This window comes from Trachymyrmex cornetzi, unplaced genomic scaffold (genome assembly GCF_001594075.2).
Source record: "Trachymyrmex cornetzi isolate Tcor2-1 unplaced genomic scaffold, Tcor1.1 scaffold16, whole genome shotgun sequence".
In the NCBI taxonomy this organism is placed as follows: domain Eukaryota; kingdom Metazoa; phylum Arthropoda; class Insecta; order Hymenoptera; family Formicidae; genus Trachymyrmex; species Trachymyrmex cornetzi.
In genome coordinates, this window is record NW_017296201.1 from 3,539,480 (window position 1) to 3,558,532 (window position 19,053).

General features: G+C 33.6%; 2 protein-coding genes across 5 annotated transcripts in view; one reads left to right on the plus strand and one right to left on the minus strand.

Annotated features, from left to right (window-relative positions):
• Window positions 1-1,947: 1,947 nt before the first annotated feature.
• On the minus strand, window positions 1,948-8,076 carry LOC108758921 (RING finger protein 121). Of its 2 annotated transcripts, XM_018504159.1 has the most exons (8): window positions 7,929-8,076; window positions 7,609-7,643; window positions 7,335-7,476; window positions 7,104-7,258; window positions 6,805-7,033; window positions 6,487-6,722; window positions 6,153-6,269; window positions 1,948-3,949 (listed from the first exon to the last, which is right to left on the minus strand). In XM_018504159.1, exons 1-8 carry the CDS (start codon window positions 7,962-7,964, stop codon window positions 3,889-3,891), a joined length of 1,011 nt encoding a protein of 336 aa, XP_018359661.1. In that variant the 5' UTR covers window positions 7,965-8,076; the 3' UTR covers window positions 1,948-3,888. The 2 variants fall into 2 exon arrangements, with proteins under 2 accessions (XP_018359661.1, XP_018359662.1); XM_018504160.1 differs by lacking the exon at window positions 1,948-3,949 and having other exon boundaries at window positions 6,061-6,269.
• A 1,579-nt stretch (window positions 8,077-9,655) lies between these two features.
• The window catches only part of Synd (protein kinase C and casein kinase substrate in neurons protein Synd), a 68,648-nt gene continuing 59,250 nt past the window's right edge, over window positions 9,656-19,053 (plus strand). For all 3 annotated transcript variants that reach the window (XM_018504053.1, XM_018504056.1, XM_018504055.1), the window contains exon 1: window positions 9,656-9,958. The gene's annotated coding sequence lies outside the window, so the exon portion shown is untranslated. The remainder of the gene's footprint in view (window positions 9,959-19,053) is intronic.

Genomic DNA, 19,053 nt, shown 5'->3' on the forward strand with positions numbered 1-19,053 from the left:
TCACTTCCAGAATTTCATATGTTAACTTGAGGAAAAAAAGGTCTATTTTTTACTCTGGAAAGCTGAAGAGTTTCAAAATTTCTTGAACGTCATTATTGAACGTCACAATTTAAAGCAGATATATCTTTAAAAATGTTTTGACCGTACAATATCAGTCAAAAAAGTCAATATCAGTCAACAAATTTTTATCGTAAATACAGACTGAAACCAAGTAGAAAAAAATAAAACAAATAATTTATATAAGCTTATAATGGCTTTTGCAGTGTAATGGTCATGCTACCATTTTAGTTTTGAAACAAATAAATGAATTCAAATAAATTTTTGCACGAATATATTTATTATAATTTTATTAATATATATAATAATTTGATTTTGTAATGTTTCCATCAAATTTGTAAATTATAATGTCAAATTGTATCTAATTTGAGTTATTTTTAATCATTTCTATAGATCGTCACTACTCTTATTTAATATATCATTAATTTAACTAAAACAATTAATCTAACTTAAGAAAATGTATTAAATTTATATCAAATTTAATTGATTATTTACTAAATGCAAATACACATTAATATAAACGCTGTTTACTTTGAAACTAACTACAGAAATGTGAATTGATTTACATTTCGACAAACATGAAAATTAAAAATAACAAAATCTTGTTTAATTCAAGAGATTGGGTTGCTTCTTTACGATCTAACAGTACTTGAGATGTAACACATACATCCTTAAAGTAACAGAATAAGACTGCTTCTCCGACGATGTTCTCGAATGTTGCTTTCCTTGGGTGACGCGTGTTCCTTCGATATTGCGTTCTTGACGACCTCCTCGGCTCTAAGCACAAGGGGACACAATCCCGTAGCGCTTGTTACTGAGTTATCCATTGACACGCCGTTATCCGACACGCGCGCATTGTAGTTTCGTAGAAATGCTCAGCATGCGGCAGCGGCTTCCCGGCGTGGCGGCCGGGTGGACGCTGCAGGCGATTTTTCTATGTGTGCTCGCGTCTACTTGCAAAAAAAACGATACGTAATAACGGGAGAGAGAAAAAGAAACCGAAAATGATACGATATGTTTAGAAAAAGAAGAAGTCCTGTACTCGAATTAACTTTACGCTTAGCGCATGTTTCCTTCGAGCGCAAGAGCCGCGGGTGAGTTTCGCCCCCTTTGGTTTTTTCCTCGGCGCTTTTATTCACGCACCTCATAAAGCGGACGTATCCTAGCAACAATTCATTCCCGCCGAATTCATGTAAAGTAATCGACACTATCGTTATATTATAAGAACAACGGGCAATTCTAAAGAATATTGAAGCATCAGCTTCGTGTTTAAGAATTCTGACGTAAAATATGATATAATTTTACAAATAAAACCACACGTGGCGTCCGCTAAAAGCGCTATTTTGCTTCTTCGATTCCCAATGTTTCCAAACGGCTCCAAGAAAATCTCCGAATTTACGTCAGGAGATTCTCGAGAGAAACCCGTGATAATACATGTTTATACCCGAATGCGAATCTCAAATACCTCTTGAACGACATTGCGGAATCGAAGGATCTGGGGAGAAAAAGTGGAGGAAAAATGGAGAGCGCGAGATTCCCGATGCGGCTCGTCGCTGGAGGGTGCAAAATTTATTATTGTTACGCCGGATCGCGATCGGCGGTCGACACGCGACTAAGGAAAAAAAGCAATACTTCGTAACTATCGTGTATGTCTTTGGAATGCCGTTGAAAGTCCGGCGGTAGAATCGAGGGACGATAATATGTCAAAAGTGAAGAGAGTGTGAGGAAGGATGCATGAGAAGCTAAAAGAGAGAGCGTGCGCGCGTGTGAGAGAAAGAGAGATATATATATATAAATTAATATATATATATATATATAAATATATAAATATGCGAGTTGCGTTATAACGATAGTTACTGCGAGGGGAAAGGAAGGAAGTCGTGCGCTTTTTCTTTTATATATATTATATATAATGTATACACAGGCGAGTCGCGAGAGACACCGCTCGTCGGACGCGCTCGTCGCGCTTCTTTCTACATGCCTCCGAAAAATTGCGGCGGTCGCGTGATATTTCGTTTTGTACATATAATACGAAAAAGAATGATATATCGTTCCGTTCCGTTGACGACGGAGCACTTCTTGTGGCCCTGCGACCGATACAACACGGAGTCTTCGCGATACTTCGGACACGGTGAACGCGTCTGAAGATCAACTGCGAGGCGATTCTCACTCTAGACGCGTGTCGTACACATTTCTTACAGAAATTTAATACTAGAGATTATTTACTTCAGAAATTTAATACTAGTGATTAATTACTTATTAAGTACCAAACAACAATGCTTTTAATACTCGAGATAAATAATTAATCATATTTCAGTATTAATTGGATTTCTGTAAAGGATTGCAATCGTTTTTCGCGCAAATGACATCACCGCATCCAAGAAATCCTCGAAAGGTCCAAAACAGAGAGTTCCATATCCGAATGTGAGGAACCACACGTGTTGTGAGAATTTTTATCCTAGACTTTTATAACGTATCTCGTAAGCACCTCGCTATGTCCGAAGCGTCGTAGGAAGCCTCCGTTATCGTTTTCGCAGACGACGAGATGAAGAAAAAGAGAGCTGCTACGTAAAAAAAAAAAGAAGAGCCCACAATCGTACGCGACATTGATGTTGTTAATTAGGGTACCTACAATTATATCCGTAGCGATGGTAGTTTCGTACACCCGTGCCCGCAAAAGGAAAAATCATCTCACCGTAGCGACCTTTATACTTTCATATAAAGACGACGGTCAATTTATACACGGAGAAAGAGGAAACAGAGGAAGTAAAAATTTTACTGGCATCTATTCTTGGCATTGGCGTGACGGTGAACGCGGCTCGGGTCCCGACACTCGGTATCCTCGCGTGGGACTCAAACGGCGAACCGGCGATCACCGACACGACCGATACACAACGCTCGCCCGTTCGTCTGTACTTTACTTTCTGTTTTTCGTGAACTTGTACATATTAATTGCGATTATGTAAATATCTTGAACACACATGTAAACACGCGCGTGTGCCTGCGCGCAAGTTTATTTTAAAGACTACATCATGAGATATATATGTATAAATATATGTGCTCACACATATACATATACATATATATAGAAATATATTTACCATGTAATGATATTTAACAATAAGGTAACATATATTCTATACTCTTACACGCTAAGTACTCAATAAATATATCTATAAAATTTCCCCGTGTTTGTGAATGTCTGCCCCTGGACCCATCCTAATGATCCCGTCGTTTCGTGGCGTCTGAACCATCCAACAAGCAAAGATCAAGTTTCGAGTGTTAACGTCAACACCTCTGTTCATCGAATTCGTTAAAAGATAATCGTTAAATGTGTTTTCACCCTTGGCCTCTGTTATCTCATCCCCACTTTCCTACGCAACCCCTCACATCTCGCCCCGGAATTTCATTCCACAAGTGTCCGCGAAAGACTTTAGGTTTATAGACAAATATATATGTACATAAATATAAATATAAATACGAATTATATATAATACTCTCGCGACGGGTCCGACATGGTCTGACAAGTACCTATGGATACGTGATGTGATGAAAGTTGTTTTTCTATCGATAATAACGAGAAAGTTAATTAAAGTCTTTTAGTAACATCACTGACAAGTTGTTATCATTGTCTTTCTCTCTCTCTTACTATGCCCACACACATACACTACACGCACACATGTATACATTATCTTGAACCCTATACGCGTCCAACGAAATCATATCCTTTCTCAGATCTACCTCTTAGTAAGAGACTTCGAGTGTGTAAATAGGAACTTATCTGTCGGTGCTAGCAGAGAAATTATCTAACAATATAGCGTGCGGTAGTAGTTAATCCGTTATATCCGTTACGAATGTTTTTTCATGCTGATCCTCCTTCGTATTTGTTACTCTGTAAAAATTATGAAAAGAAAAAGATAATCGCAAATTCATTTAAAGTTATTACGTATAAATTATAAGCTATATTGATTGTGCTCAGGGAAAATTGCTACGTTGCTTACAAGAAACAAAGATACACCTTAACTCCCTCATAACTAAACAACGCTCCTTTTCAACGCTTGCATTACTTTCGCTAATATTACTATGAAAAATAATATATATTTTAATATTTTAATTTACAAAGTATCTCATTTTCTTATTTACAAATATTATTCTTAAAATATCTTAAATTTACCAATAATTATTAAAATGATGTTGATTCTTGTAATAAATTTTTTAGCCATGAGAGAGTTAACAATAGTTAGAAATTGATTAAAAATAAATACAGTTATACATTTCACATTAATTTAAACTATTACTTTAAGGCTTAGTTTTTTAGAAATTCAACGAACGAATTTTTTCTTCCATGAAAACTACCGGACCAACAAGAACGCAATACGGAGGAATTGAATACCACAGCTAAGTATGTCGTTTTGTACATAATTTTATTGCAAAAGACGTGTTCTTGACAGTAGCTGCATTCTTTACAAATAGTCGATTACATACTATTTTCTGTATACAACAAGAGATATATGTTACATTCTCGTTGGACTATTATAATCAAACAGCACAATACACTAATAAACTTCACACTTGTCGCATTAAAAGGAACAGAATAAAAGTAATAATTACTAACTATTAAGAATGTAACATACATCGGATACTCTTCTTCTTTAGAACGATCTTAAAAAGGAAGTACTATAAATAATAATTAATATTACATTTTAGAAACATCTCTCAATATTTATAGCGACTAGCAACAGAGTTAAGTGCAACTATAGTACAACAATGATAATACATATGCATGTATAATATAATACTTTGATCTCCATTTTTTGAATGTTGCTAAACTTGTGATATTAACTAGAAAAATGTTATTACTCGTAAAAGATTTACTATAGGTAATGAAAATTAAATGAAAAAGTAATTTTTTGAAGAACACTTGTGCAATCAAATTTAACAGAATCTGACAGAGTTAAAAATATCGATATTTATTCACTAATGAAAAGAAACATGATATTTATTAGATGGATAATCTTCTCTAATTATCACTTATAATTTGTAATTTCATAAATGAAGTATCTTTCCGATTTGCATCTCGCAATTGCAAAACATTATTAATCAGAGAATATCATTAGCATAATTTAAAAGAAGATATGTACATGTCAATTATTTGATGTAAACTTAACATTTTTTACATAAATTATAATACGAACATTTTGTAAGTAATCATACAATTTACGAAATATATACATGCATTCTTGACTTTCTCGTAAATGCATATTTTCTGACAAAGCAAATATTGGAAGCAGCACCCATAACTGGCTTTAGTTAGGAAAGATGGAATGTATTTGTTAATAGTAGGAAGTTATTAGAACACATTTGCAAGTATAAAAGACAAATAAATAGAAATTTAACACGTCACTATAACTTGATATTTAACTGGTAAAACTGTTGAGACGGAATAATTAGTTTAAATAGAGCAATGTAGAAGATAATATAGGACAATGATTTAATCCTCCTCATGTCTTTCATGAAATATTATTCATGCAACAACCATTTTCAAAAACGATGATTTTTAACATGCGTTCAAAGAATCTTTTCAGAAGGAAGAGACAAAAATGTCACATTTTTCATTAATTGTTATTATTAAGATTATTATTCTTATTAAATCATTAATTTAATATGTGGCACGCTTTTTTTTAGATATATATTTACATTATATCTAGTTTACACATTTTCATTGAGCTTTAATATTTGTTATTATGAAAGATTTCATATATAATGAATTTTTCTATTTTGTTTCTTTAATTTAAAGAAACGTTTATATGTTCATTGTGAGATTTTTCGAACGCTATTTTCACGGACATCTCTTTTCTAGAGTCAACATGTAGTATCATTAATAATTTAGACACGAGTAGGATTATTGATTTTTACTGGCATTACATTTCCTATCTAATAAAATTTTTTTTTATGAGTAACAAAAATAATAACAGCATGTACAAAAATACAAACACAGTATTGAGATGCCTAACAATAAGTTATCATTCTCTTTAGCGTTGCAATAACAATGATGCATGTGAGAGCAGTTGATTTTTACCAACATTGTTACTTACTCAAGGCCCAGAGCCCAATTGATACCTTGAACTAGAAACAAAATTAACGGTTGCCACGCAACAAGCCATCTTAACCAATCCAGCAATTGACCGTATAAAACGTGCGGTCGTTGCCAACTGCATTGTTCGTTAAGGCATTTAATAAATATAACCCGATCGGCGTCGAAACATTTGTTTTGTTGTTTAATTTCATATTATAATTAAAATATACTTTATTTATTTTGTGTATTTCTAGCTCGTAAGCCTCCAAATTATTGTTTTTACTTAATAAATATTTTTTGAACCGGAAAATGATTAGTAATAATTTTTTTCAAGTTATATTATAAAAGGATACGGATTGCGAAACATTTTCGTTAAGTCGACTTTCTCTTTGCAATAAGGACAAGTTTGCTTTTTCCCCACAATGCACCAGCCCCTAATGCAAAACTCGTGAAAAACATGGCCGCAAGTAAGCTTGTATGTATTTTCGATCACACCTTCCTCATGCTCAGAAACTAGAAGTTTGTTTCCACATACTGCACAAACATTTACCTCCAGAATCCTGGTTGGCATGCTATCAGGAGTATAATACTGAAAATCACATTAAACATCATAAAATTACATATATAACATATATTTAACATCTTATACAAAGCATATGTCTAATACGTACTCCGATATGTGATGCCATTGTGTCAGCACATATTTCAGCAATATCTCTTCCTAATACTCCAAAGTAAAGACCGTAAAATATGAACAACATGCCCCAATCCATCCAAACATGAGGCTTAACATTTAATATGATATTTAGACCAAAGAATGTAAGCAAAATTAAAATATATCCGATTATACCCAATACATAGCTGAGCTTATAAATAAAATAAAACCATTTGTACACTAATCTGCAAAGGAATAAAGTTTTATTATTTTATGATTATTGCTGAAACATCATTAATAATTACTTGGCATTACCTAGGTGTGGTTCCTTCGATTGGTCTCTGAATGGCTTTTCTTACTACTAAACCTGTTATACACGAGGATAAAAGCCATAAAAATATAAATCTCCACCAATGGTTCTTCAAACTAATTCCAAATGGAATAATCCACATGGCTACTAGTGTTACAAGCTGCAAAAAAAATATTGTATTAATATATAATTTTAGATATTTGAAATGTGATAAAGAAAACAATATTTTATTCTACCTGGTATGACTTAAAGTGCCTCTTTTTCCACTCAATCAGTACAATCTGTGCTACCGTTAACGTCACTAACAATATAAGCAGCATTTCTGCATGCATAGATTCGTGACCTCGATGCTGTTCGTGCATTTTTATGTGCTCCACTCTAGAAAATTAGTTTAATATAAATTATATTGATATACGTTTCTACATTTCTAATCGTAGACGTTACAAGTCAAACTGTAAAAACCGACAAAAGGTTTTTGTTATAAAATAACTATATAATTTTGTAACTTGCCTCCATTTTTCCTCTGGAGTCAATTCTGCTTCGCTCTAAAAATAAAAAGTGTAACAGCTACAAAATACTAAAGAGTAACATGTCCAATATAAAATAATATAAAAAATTTCTTAATGAAAAGATTATGCAGTCTTTTAACAAACATATTGGAAAAATATTATGTATGTCAAAAATAAAGATAAGGAAAAATATATGTTGAACTTTTGCAAGTCAGCGAGCAATTATATACGCTATGATTGTTATTCGAAAGGTTATGTTTTGATGACGCGTACTATATTCATATAATCAAGCGACTAAATACATAAAATTATAACACGTACTTTGTTTGGCAATTGATGTAAATTCGTGGTGTGCATCGTGAATGTTGTATCGTATTAACTCACAGAGAAATATATGTTAACAAACTGAAGCGGCTGCCGCGTTGCAGACACATCTTAGCAGTTAGCACATCTTAGAATACCGTTAGCAGTACTGAACATTCACTGAATAACCGGCATTTGAGTTATCTGCATTATCATGAAAAAATTTTTTGAGTTTCTGTCAATTATACTATTTTTCACCTGATGATATATGCCGTCCGATATTCTTTTGACTTTCTGTCAATTTTTGAGAATTCGAATTTTGCAGCTATACATACATAAAATTTTAGGAAGATTTAAAATTACAATTACTAAGATAGTTAAAATTAGTATCTGTCTGATTATTAACCCTCGAACCACACACTGGGTTTTTCGTGTCCACACATGCATTAAAAATAATCATTTTTATACTTTAATAAAGTCAAAAACTGCTTTTTTCTTCAAAGTTACAATTTTTATATCAAAACTGAATTATTTTCTTTTTTTGGTACAGAAAGTAATTTCCATAATTTTTCTAAACATTTTTTTCCAATGTTTGCACAGTAGGATAATTTAGTAGAGACCTTAAAGAATATGTGTGAATTTTTACAGAATTTTTGGAGCACTTTAAATCGAGTCGGACACGAATGATCCATGTGTGTCGTCCAAAGGTACCGAAAATAATTAGTGTGTGGTTCGAGAGTTAAGTATATTTTTTTTATTTTATCTATTTCTAAAAACTTAAATTTTTTTCTAGAATCTTACAAATTTTCAAAGTTGCAATTCTTGGAATTTTAATAACAATATCACTTCTTACTTGATTGTATTCCGATATTTTACTTGTACTTGAAAGTTTAGAATTTCACAGTTCAAAATTTTTTTACTATCGGAAACTCTTAGAAATTTACAAATGCTTCTTTGCCGATTTTTTGTCCACCAATGCTTTGTTAATTTTTGGTCATTCGAATTTTCGCGGTTCACAAAATACAAAAAAATATTTAAAAATATTATATTATCCGTTATCGATAATTACGAACTTTGCAATTAATAAATTACTGAGAGTCGGTAAAGTAAACTACAAAATTTTATTTTCTTTTTTTATTTTTTATTTTTAGATTTTTAATTTTTGTTGAAATTTTATTATCGCATTTGTCTGCGATTTTTATTCATACCACATTGCAATATATATGTATGTATATATATATATATGTACAAATATATATATACAATATAACACAACATAATACAGTACAATATACAAATTGTTTGATAAAAACCAACCTTAAAATCTACCTTAAGGGTAGATTTCTGAGATTATTTTGAGACAAAAATTCTAATACCAAAATATCGAGGATAATAGTTTTTAAATTATAAACACTTAAAATTAAACGTTATTACAATCTTTACCGAACACCTTATATATATAATGAAATGTATTCGTTATACGCATACATAAAATAAAATAAAAAATATTTTAATTTTACGGATTGGCGTATTATTTTGAAAGAAAGAAGCGTTAGCATTTCGACGCTGAAACAACGAATTGAAATCGCCCGCGCGCGGTCGCGCGAGATTAGTTGGCGTTTCCGGCGAGCGAGCGCGCCTCGCGCGCGCTCGTCGTCGTTCGGATCTCTACGGCGTTAAGCCACGCCCAGAGACTCCCTTGGAGAGGGAAGGAGCTGGAATGGTAATTCACTGTCCGTGGTGCAGCAACATGAGCGTCTGCGGTACCGTACGTTGAGAAAACGCGCGACGTGACAAAATTCCATTGCCGTGAAATCGCGCGCGGTCGAACGTGTCAGCGGGTCGCGCGGTGTTCGCGTGTTTCTCGCGTGTGCCAACAGTGTCGGGTGTGTCTGAATACGTTTCGTACACGTGGATAACGCGGTTACCTCCGCCGCGGGGTTAGTTCTCGCCGGGATTCTACGGAAGGATATATCGCCGAGCCTCCGATCGGTCTCCCCTCTCTCCCCGCCCGAACGGTCGCCGTCGTGCCGGAGGAATTGCTTTCGGTGAGTAACCTAGAATGTTGTCTTCCTTCTCGCGAGCGACGAGCCGCGGCGGCGCGAGTTGCGCGGATTTGCGAAATTCCTCGATCGCGGCCTCCTCGCCGACCGATCTCTCACGCCTTTGGCAGGCGAAAAATTGTTTGTGTTTGTTTAAAGGGAGAACAAAAAAACGACCGTTCGTTCCCACGTCGAGCACGTCGAGTCGCAAAAACGAGTGGAGATTTTCAGAAGAATTCACGTTCGTGAATCGCACGTGAATTTAGAATTTAGGAAACTAAGTATACATGCCGATCGGTTTGAGGAATATTTCTAAATCTTTTTAATTTTCTTTCTTCCTCCTGGCGAGTGACGTCTACCGGAACGGGCGCAATGTCGGTTTTGCCACAAGAACGGCTGTTTCGCATTTCGGAGCACGGTTGCGGAATAGTCGGACATTCTCACGACATCGTGTTCTACAAATGGCAATTAGCCGCTATCGTAATTATATTCTGTTGTTTAGCGTCCATACCCGCTCCTTTTCGCGAGGCTTTCAAGGACTTCACGCGACTGTCTTAAGTGGTGATTAGAGGTCAGTTACCGGTCAGCCTTTCTACTTCGACTCGCGATGCATCGACTTTATCTGTTTTCTACAAGATAAGCCGTGTACGCGGCTTAGATTTCGTCGCGAGATCGCGGTCGGCAGCGGTGTGCCAGATCGTCGCGGAGAGGATCCTCTTTCTCTCGTTTTTTTTTTGCTTTTTTTTCCTTTAAAGACGCCACGCAGTTTAGCGGTCCATGGTTCAGCGGTGAGCCGATGGTGGAAGTTTTGTCGGCGGCGCCGCGATTACTGACCCTGAGGACGCGACGCGGAATGCGGAAAACGCCGCGGAGAAGGTCAATACTTTCGCGACCGGCTGCCGTTCGATCTCTGCATCCAATATTGAATCGAAGAGATCGCGTTTATCTGCGATCCTTACTCGTATCCACATTGCAATATACATAAATATATACAGAATGGTTATAAAGTGCACTGTTAACCTTTAGTCCACGATGATTTCCCGGTCCTACATACGATGAGCCATTCGTGTTTCGGGTTAATTTTTCATCATTACTTTAATAAATATACAAAATTATTATAAGTAATTCTTACGTATGCTTTGACGTTTTTAGAAAGTATTTGTGAGGTTGTGTATTTAAAAAGTATTTACTGTGAAATTAATCATTATAAAAATGGATTGATTTCCTTTATGATGTACGTGGGAATTAAGTAACAATGTTATTTAACTCACGGAATTTAGTTATTATTGCTCCTGTAATATCTAATATATACTCTAAAAAATTATAAGAAATAATTCCTTACGTTACATAATTCGAAGAGACAAAAATTTTGTATGAATTATATGTCGTTCAAAATGACTTATCCCCATTTGTACTAATGCAGTTTAAATCTAGTTTTAAGAATAAGAAAAAGATGAAGAGTAAGTTGAGATTAAAGTTAAACTGCATTGGTAGAAACGAGCGTTACAGTTTTCCAAAGAATGTCAAAATTAAAGAAAAAGTTTCTGTCTTTCCCAAAAATTCCGAAAAAACTGTAGTTAAAACTTTTGATAAAACATTAAACGTACACAATTTCACCAAAATAATCCGAAATTTTTGGAAAAAACGGAATTTTTCCTTCAATTTCGACACTATATTTTTGAAAGTAAGCTGTTTCAAACATATGGTCTTATGAAGTTTTCGTCTTAAGGCGGCTCCCCAGACGACGTGGCCATAATGTACGTACATTCGCTGAATATTGGCCTACATTCATATGGCTAATTATGCATGCGTGTGTGTGTTTGTGTGTGTGTGTGTGTGTGTGTGTGTAATATTTGCTATATTATTGACGAACTTGGCCATGCTGGAGCCGCCTTTAATTTAGTGTGATGAGAATGATTCTCCAAAATTTTGTAATGCTTAACTACCACCTATATATATGTACTTTATATATGTACAATGAGAAGTACATATATATATATATATATATATAATAAAATATATTTTTATATAAAGATATAGATACATACATATATATCGTATATACATAAATATATACGAAATATTTCACGCGTAACATTTATCGTCGTACTACTCGTACTAATTTATCGTGTACCTTAATTACAATTCCACGATACACGTCTCATCCTCCTCGCCGATTTCGTTCGCGTTAATCGCGAGAATTAATCGCCGGCGACGGCGATTTTGTACCGTGGAGGCAAGAAAATTTTAGGCTCCCTACTCGCATCGTGCATTTAACGTTAATTGTGGGCTGTGTTCGATTCTCAGACCCAGATAATGTCTCGCGCACGATTCACACGTACGATAAAACGCACTAAATGTGAGATATGAATGTGAATCTTGAAGCTCGAAATCTCTAATTATGGGGCAGCGTTGAAAAGAATAAATTTGTCTGAATATATTCGCTAATTTTCTAATCCAAGAGAATATCCCGAGGAACATTCTGCCTCCGATTGTCAACACCATAAGTTTCTAATTTTCTATTTTCCCAGCACATCGCTATTAATATAATTTATGAGGACCTAAATACAAGACCGAAACATGTAATGCATTGTATTTCGTAACCTTTTTAATTTTATATTTTATATACTTTTTATATTGAATATATTTGCGTTGATCTAACTGTAAGAATTTATTGTTGTTTGACTCTTATTCAGCCTTTTACTTCATTACATTGTTTCTTGAATATTAAGAGTCCTGTAAATTTTTACTATTTTTAATATGATTTGTATTGCTCATGAAAAGGGAGAGAAAGAAGAGAAGTTTGATAATGCAATTTCGCCGGTACACGCGGAACGAACGCGTAAAGTCAGGGAACCCCGAAGGAGCAAAGTCCTCTCGCGGCACGGTCATTTGGACGTCGCGCAAATTGGCAGACCTCCAGGTTTTCCGTACTCTCACCCGTCGGCGTTTGCTCGCTGCCCGCGAATATCGCATTCCTCGTCAGCATCCGCGTGTGTACTCTACGTACGTACGCGTGTATCTCTGTCTGTGTGTGTGTGTGTGTGTGTGTGTTGTGAGAGAGAGAGAGAGAGAGAGAGAGAGAGAGAGAGAGAGAGAGAGAGAGAGAGAGAGAGATGGCGACGTGTCTAAGCGCCGCACGTGCCTCACGCTTGAGGATTGAATTAATTCATGTTGGCATGAATTTTTTAACGATAAACATCACACCCAGAGAAAGGTTCCTTCGATTTAAAGAAATGTCTCTTTGCTATACGGTTAAAGAAAAAACTTCGGTAATTATTCAATTTAGCTACCGCATCTAAAAAAATCAATAAAATTAGGCTTATTCGACGCGTTTTTGCATGAAACGAAAGAATCTGGCGAAAAAAAGTGTCGCTCTGCCCTGTGAGTCGAGATATTAAGCGTTAAAGTTGACGACTATTGAGGTTAGGATATCTGTCACTGTCGCGAAATACTGCGATGCAAGTATGCACTGCGGTTACCTTTTTCATGCTTTGTGACAATTCACTACTTTAAAAACAATTCACTGTTTTAAAAACAACAATTCATTGCTTTAAAAACAATTCATTGTTTTTAAAAACAACAATTCACTGCTTTAAAAACAACAATTCATTACTTTAAAAACAATCCACTGCTGTAAAAACAACGATTCACGGCTTCAAAAACAATTCATTGTTTTTAAACACAACAATTCACTGCTTTAAAAACAACAATTCATTACTTTAAAATCAATTCACTCTCTGCTGTAAAAACAATGATTCACTGCTTTAAAAACAATTCATTGTTTTACCTTTTTCATGCTTTGTGACAATTCACTGTTTTAAAAACAATTCACTGCTTTAATACTAGATTAGTAATACTAGATTAGTGTATACTAAAAGCTGCTATACATGAAATTAGTAAAGTTAAATGTAAAAGCATGTAAATATTTTAAACTATTAAATACTCAGTAACGATAATGGCTGCGTTCAGCAGAGAAAACAGCTTTGCAATTGTTGTAAGATTCTTTAATGAGATTATACATTTAGATCCAGCAAGGAACTAAGAGAATATTATAAGAATTAATCATATAATATTAAAGAATTTTACAACGAAGCCGTTATCACGTTATTTAACAGAATATATACATATTATTTCATTGTCAATGTTATTGTATTATATACCATTGTATTTAGATACTTTATGTAAAGCAGTACCTTTAATTAATGTGCATCCAATGTAGCGCGAGTGACCGAATTCGCTATTGTAGCTAATTCGATTGAACTTACTCAGTGTTCATTGGTGCACACTGGTGCACATTAAAGCCGTCGTACACAAATCGACATAAAGATACACCCAGAGAAAAGGTTGCTTCGATTTAAAGAAATTTTCTTTGTTATGTGGTTAAAGAAAAAATTTCCTGGATTTGTAAAAAAATTTCTTTTATTTAAACATTATTTTTTTAAATCAAATAAAATTTATTTGATTTAAAGAAATTATGTTTAAATCCAAGAAATGACATTCAAATCATGATTTCTTTAAATCAAATAAATTTTATTTGGTTTAAAAAAATAATGTTTAAATCAAAGAAATTTTTTCATAAATCAAAAGAATTTTTTCTTTAATCGTATAGCAAAGAAAATTTCTTTAAATCGAAGCAACCTTTTCTCTGGGTATATATGTTTAAATGTAAACATATAGAAACGGATCAAATCGCGAAATCCTCAATACACTTTATTATTAATTTAGGTAAAATAATATATTTCAATACACTTTATTATTTTAGTTAGAATTTAGTTAAAATAATATATTTTGTAATTCAAAGTATCTATATTTTACTTTTCCATTCAAATCAAATCAATGTGTAACAATGTTTTAATATGAATTAATGGGACGTTCAATTAAATCACTGTTATTAGATCGTTTTTCTTAAAGTGTTTATTACATAAAAATCTTTTTTCTACCAAACTTTCACTGTTAAATTCATAATATTAAATTATATCTAACATGAGTTATTTTTTATTATTTCTATGAGTCGCCACTGCTCCCAGTATATCGTTAATTTGACTAAAACAGTGAAATTATACAATTTAATTCAAGAAAATGTATTGATTCAAATTTAATTTATTATTTACTGAATACATACGTTAATACGGATGAGGTTTACTTTGAAATTAACTACAGAAATGGATATATTACGTTTTGACATAGAAATTGAAAATAACAAAATGTTATTTAACGCAAAATATTGGATTACCATTACTCTTATCTAATCTTACAGTGTTCTAAAACATAGAAATATATATAGACTCGTATTCAGAACGCGTTTATGTTAACACGCATTTAGTAATAGTTCGTTACATATACTATAGAAATAAAAGCGCACATTTACCGATAAAAATGCGTTTTGAATACAGGTCATGAAATATAAGTTGATATCTACATAATGTTTTGAAATAAAAAACGTTAAATATTAAGAGGATTGTAAAAGTGAATGATGCGAATATGTTATAAAAAAGGTAAAGGTACACTGAGAAAAAATGCTGTTGATTCAATTAAAGTCTATATTACGGGCTGTCACTAACACAAGTAATTAATTCATGTATATTTTTATTGGCATAAAAGCCTTGATTATTGAAATAATAATTTATGCCTTTATGTCAATAAAAATATACATGAATTAATCACTTATGTTAGTGACAGCTCGTAATACAGACTTTAATTGAATCAACAGCATTTTTTTCAGTGTAAAATATATGAACAGTATTAAGATTAGAAATTAAAAATCTATAAACATATTGAAACAGAAAAAGTAACGGAGAGCATATTTTTCGAAGAAGCATTATCGTAAAGACATCAAAAGTAAAGTACGGATTGTCATAAATATGGACGCAAAATGAATGACAAGAAGATTTATTTCCCGCTTTCACCTTTAACAGATATGTTTTGTTTGAGATTCACTGATCGAAAAACGTTTAAAACCAAAGGACCACAAAGAGATTCTGTTTGAACATATTATTTCTACATTATCGAACGATTACTCGAATGAAAACTCGTTAGCTTTCCATCAAATTTTTTTATCAAACAGTAAACGGGGAAGTGAAATCTAATCTAAAATGGGATGATGTTTGCTTTGCGATATATATCCTCTAGAATTTAAAATCCCAATGACTAAACTGAAAATCAATAGACTGAAATCAATCAAATGACTTCATTGGCTAACGCAAAGGCGAAAAAACAAACTCGTAAAGTCTCTACAGCTATATAATAAGATATAATAAGATGTTTATAACACCAAAAGTATGACATAATAAGAACGCTTATATCAGTTGAAAAATACGATAACTCATACGGTACGATCTTATCAAACAGACTGATAATACAATCGCACTTATCTTAATCATGATAACGTGCATAAATAATTTCCAGCTACTTTTGTTACATATTACATCGATGTTATACCATTAATAAAATACTGATGTGAAATTATTACTTAGAAACGTGTGAATTTCTTAATCAAAGAGGAATTTTGAACTAAAAAAAAAAATCCTTAACATAACATAGAACATACCATGGAACCACCGGCACTGTAAACGCATGATTAAAAAGGTCAGAGCGGCGCGACGTTGTGACGTTGTTTTATTGGCTGAACGATGTCGGGCTCTGTAATCACTGACGCCTCACGTAATTGCATGATGCCCCGTGAGGTATATTGCCAGCGAATTGACTGGAAGGCTAAGGCCAAGGGTGGTGATTGTTCGATGGAAAGAATGAACGCCGTTTATTACCTCAAAAAAAGAAGTAAATTGTCTTCTAATTCTAACTGATTGTTGTAGAGTATAATAACAGCTTTTACAAATTGATGTAAAATCTCGCAAATGTGCCAACACGAATCTGCATTGTCATAATGTCGAGAATTATATTGGAGAAGTGCACCCTGTACTTTGAAATAGCTTGAAAAAAATCGAGCAAATTCAACTCCAGTGAAATTGTTCACGCGAATTTTTCAAAATATTTAAATATCACACTAAAAAAAAAGTTGTATATATGACTATATAATTGCACAGTAAAATAATTATGGCCAGGAGCTCCATTTTTATAGTTATTACTGCTATTTTTTGGTATATAGAACTATAAATATAATTATTATTACTAACATTATAGTAGTAATAAAGCTCCTAACCATAATTATTTTACCATGCAATTATAGTCACAAATACCAACACTTTTTTCTCAGTGCATGTTTAACGAGATGTCCAGAACACTATTAAATTCATAATGTCAAATATACCTAATTTGTATTATTTTTAATTATTTCTGTAAATCTCCACTGTTTTTACTTAATGTATCATTAATTAAAGTAAAACAGTAAAATTAGCCTTATTCTATCCTCATTTAAAACAACGGAGTTAAACAGTTTAACTGAAGAAATATATTAATTTTACTTGAATTGAATTCATTTACTAAGTGCTTACGTTAATATGAACTGTTTACTTTGAAACTAAGCAATTTAACTACAAAAATGGGTTCATTAACTGTGTGTTTTTTTAACCAATGTTTTGAATTAAAAATTAAAATAATACATTTTGATACACTTGGAAGTTAAAGATAACAAAATATTATTTTAAGGAATTAAAATTCATCTTTTATAATATTTAACGATGTTCACATTTTAATTCCAACTTCGACATAACTTTGATGATTTAAGGCCCAGTTTCACAACTCATGGTTAATTCTTAACCGAGGTTTAACTTATTTCCTACACTGAGAAAAAAAAGTTGCTGTTTCAAGAAAATATTAGTTGATTCAACTAAATGTAGCAGTCACGGACTGTCAAGAAAATATTTGTTAATTCAAACAAATAATATGTTTTAAATTACAAGATTTTGTTAATCTAAATATATAAATATTTGAAATAAATAATCATTACGAACTAAACGCATTTAGTCAAGTTAACAACTTTTTTTTCTCAGTGTATCTTTTTCTAATTCTAGAATTAGAAAGAAATGAAGAATAAGTTGAACTTCGATTAAGAGTTAACCGTGAGTTGTGAAATTAAGCCCAAGTCTTTTAAGAATCGTCACTATCTCTCCTCGTCTCGTCTTTCAAACGCTACCGAGAAGTTAAGGTTTTATCGTCGATACGTCTATATCGTGATCTACCTGTGGAAAAGATAACTTTCGCCATTACGAATGCACGCTACGAGTGACCGCGCCGGACGGGAGGAGGGACGTCACAAAGCTTTCCAGTGATGCGTGCATTCCGCGACGGACGGTACTTCCTGTAAATACCGTAACGGGAATGAAGAGTAACGCGCGAGCGCCATGACGGCTCGATGGGCGTCGAAGGTATGTGAACGAGAGAAAAATCACAGGTGATTGCGAATTCCGTCGACCGACGACGCGAGAACCGTCGCGATATCTCTCGCTGTGGTCGTGCATCTCTTTCTTTTTCATTCCCTCTGTCTCTCGTTGCACCTGCCCACGTTGTCGTAACACGCATTAAATCACGAAAACAGACGCTGCGTGGGGACGTTATGTGGAGCGCGGCAGTGAATGGAATGACCGGCTGTCGGGTGCATACAACATCTCGTTCTACCTGTAAACTACGTAATCCGTTTCTTTACGCGTAATCCGCGTGCTTAGATAATTTCTACGGGTGTGCGGTCTCTCTCTCTCTCTCTCTCTCTCTCTCTCCATCTATCTTACTTCCAAGGTAAAAACTTGGACTCGATTATATCGTAAGTGCATAATTGGAGTTACCATTAATCTTCGATTTTATGAGCGATCGAGTGAATAATATTTCGCGAAATAAGTATGAAGAATGGTAGTAGAGATAACGGTACCTTAAATTATTCTGTGGCCTGGTTTTTCTGGTTAACTTGTGGTTGTACTTAATCGGATGATAGAATATTTTCCTAGTTATGGTTAATCACTAACTGATAGTTTTGTAGCGAATAACTCTTAAAGTTACAAAAGTTTATTAATTAAATTGTAGCTAGAAAAACAATTTTTACATTGAAATCTAAAGTTAATCGGAAAATGATAAACTCGGCGTTATTTTAACAACACTACAACATTTTATATTGAAGTTTAATTACTAAAATATCGTAGTAATGAAGG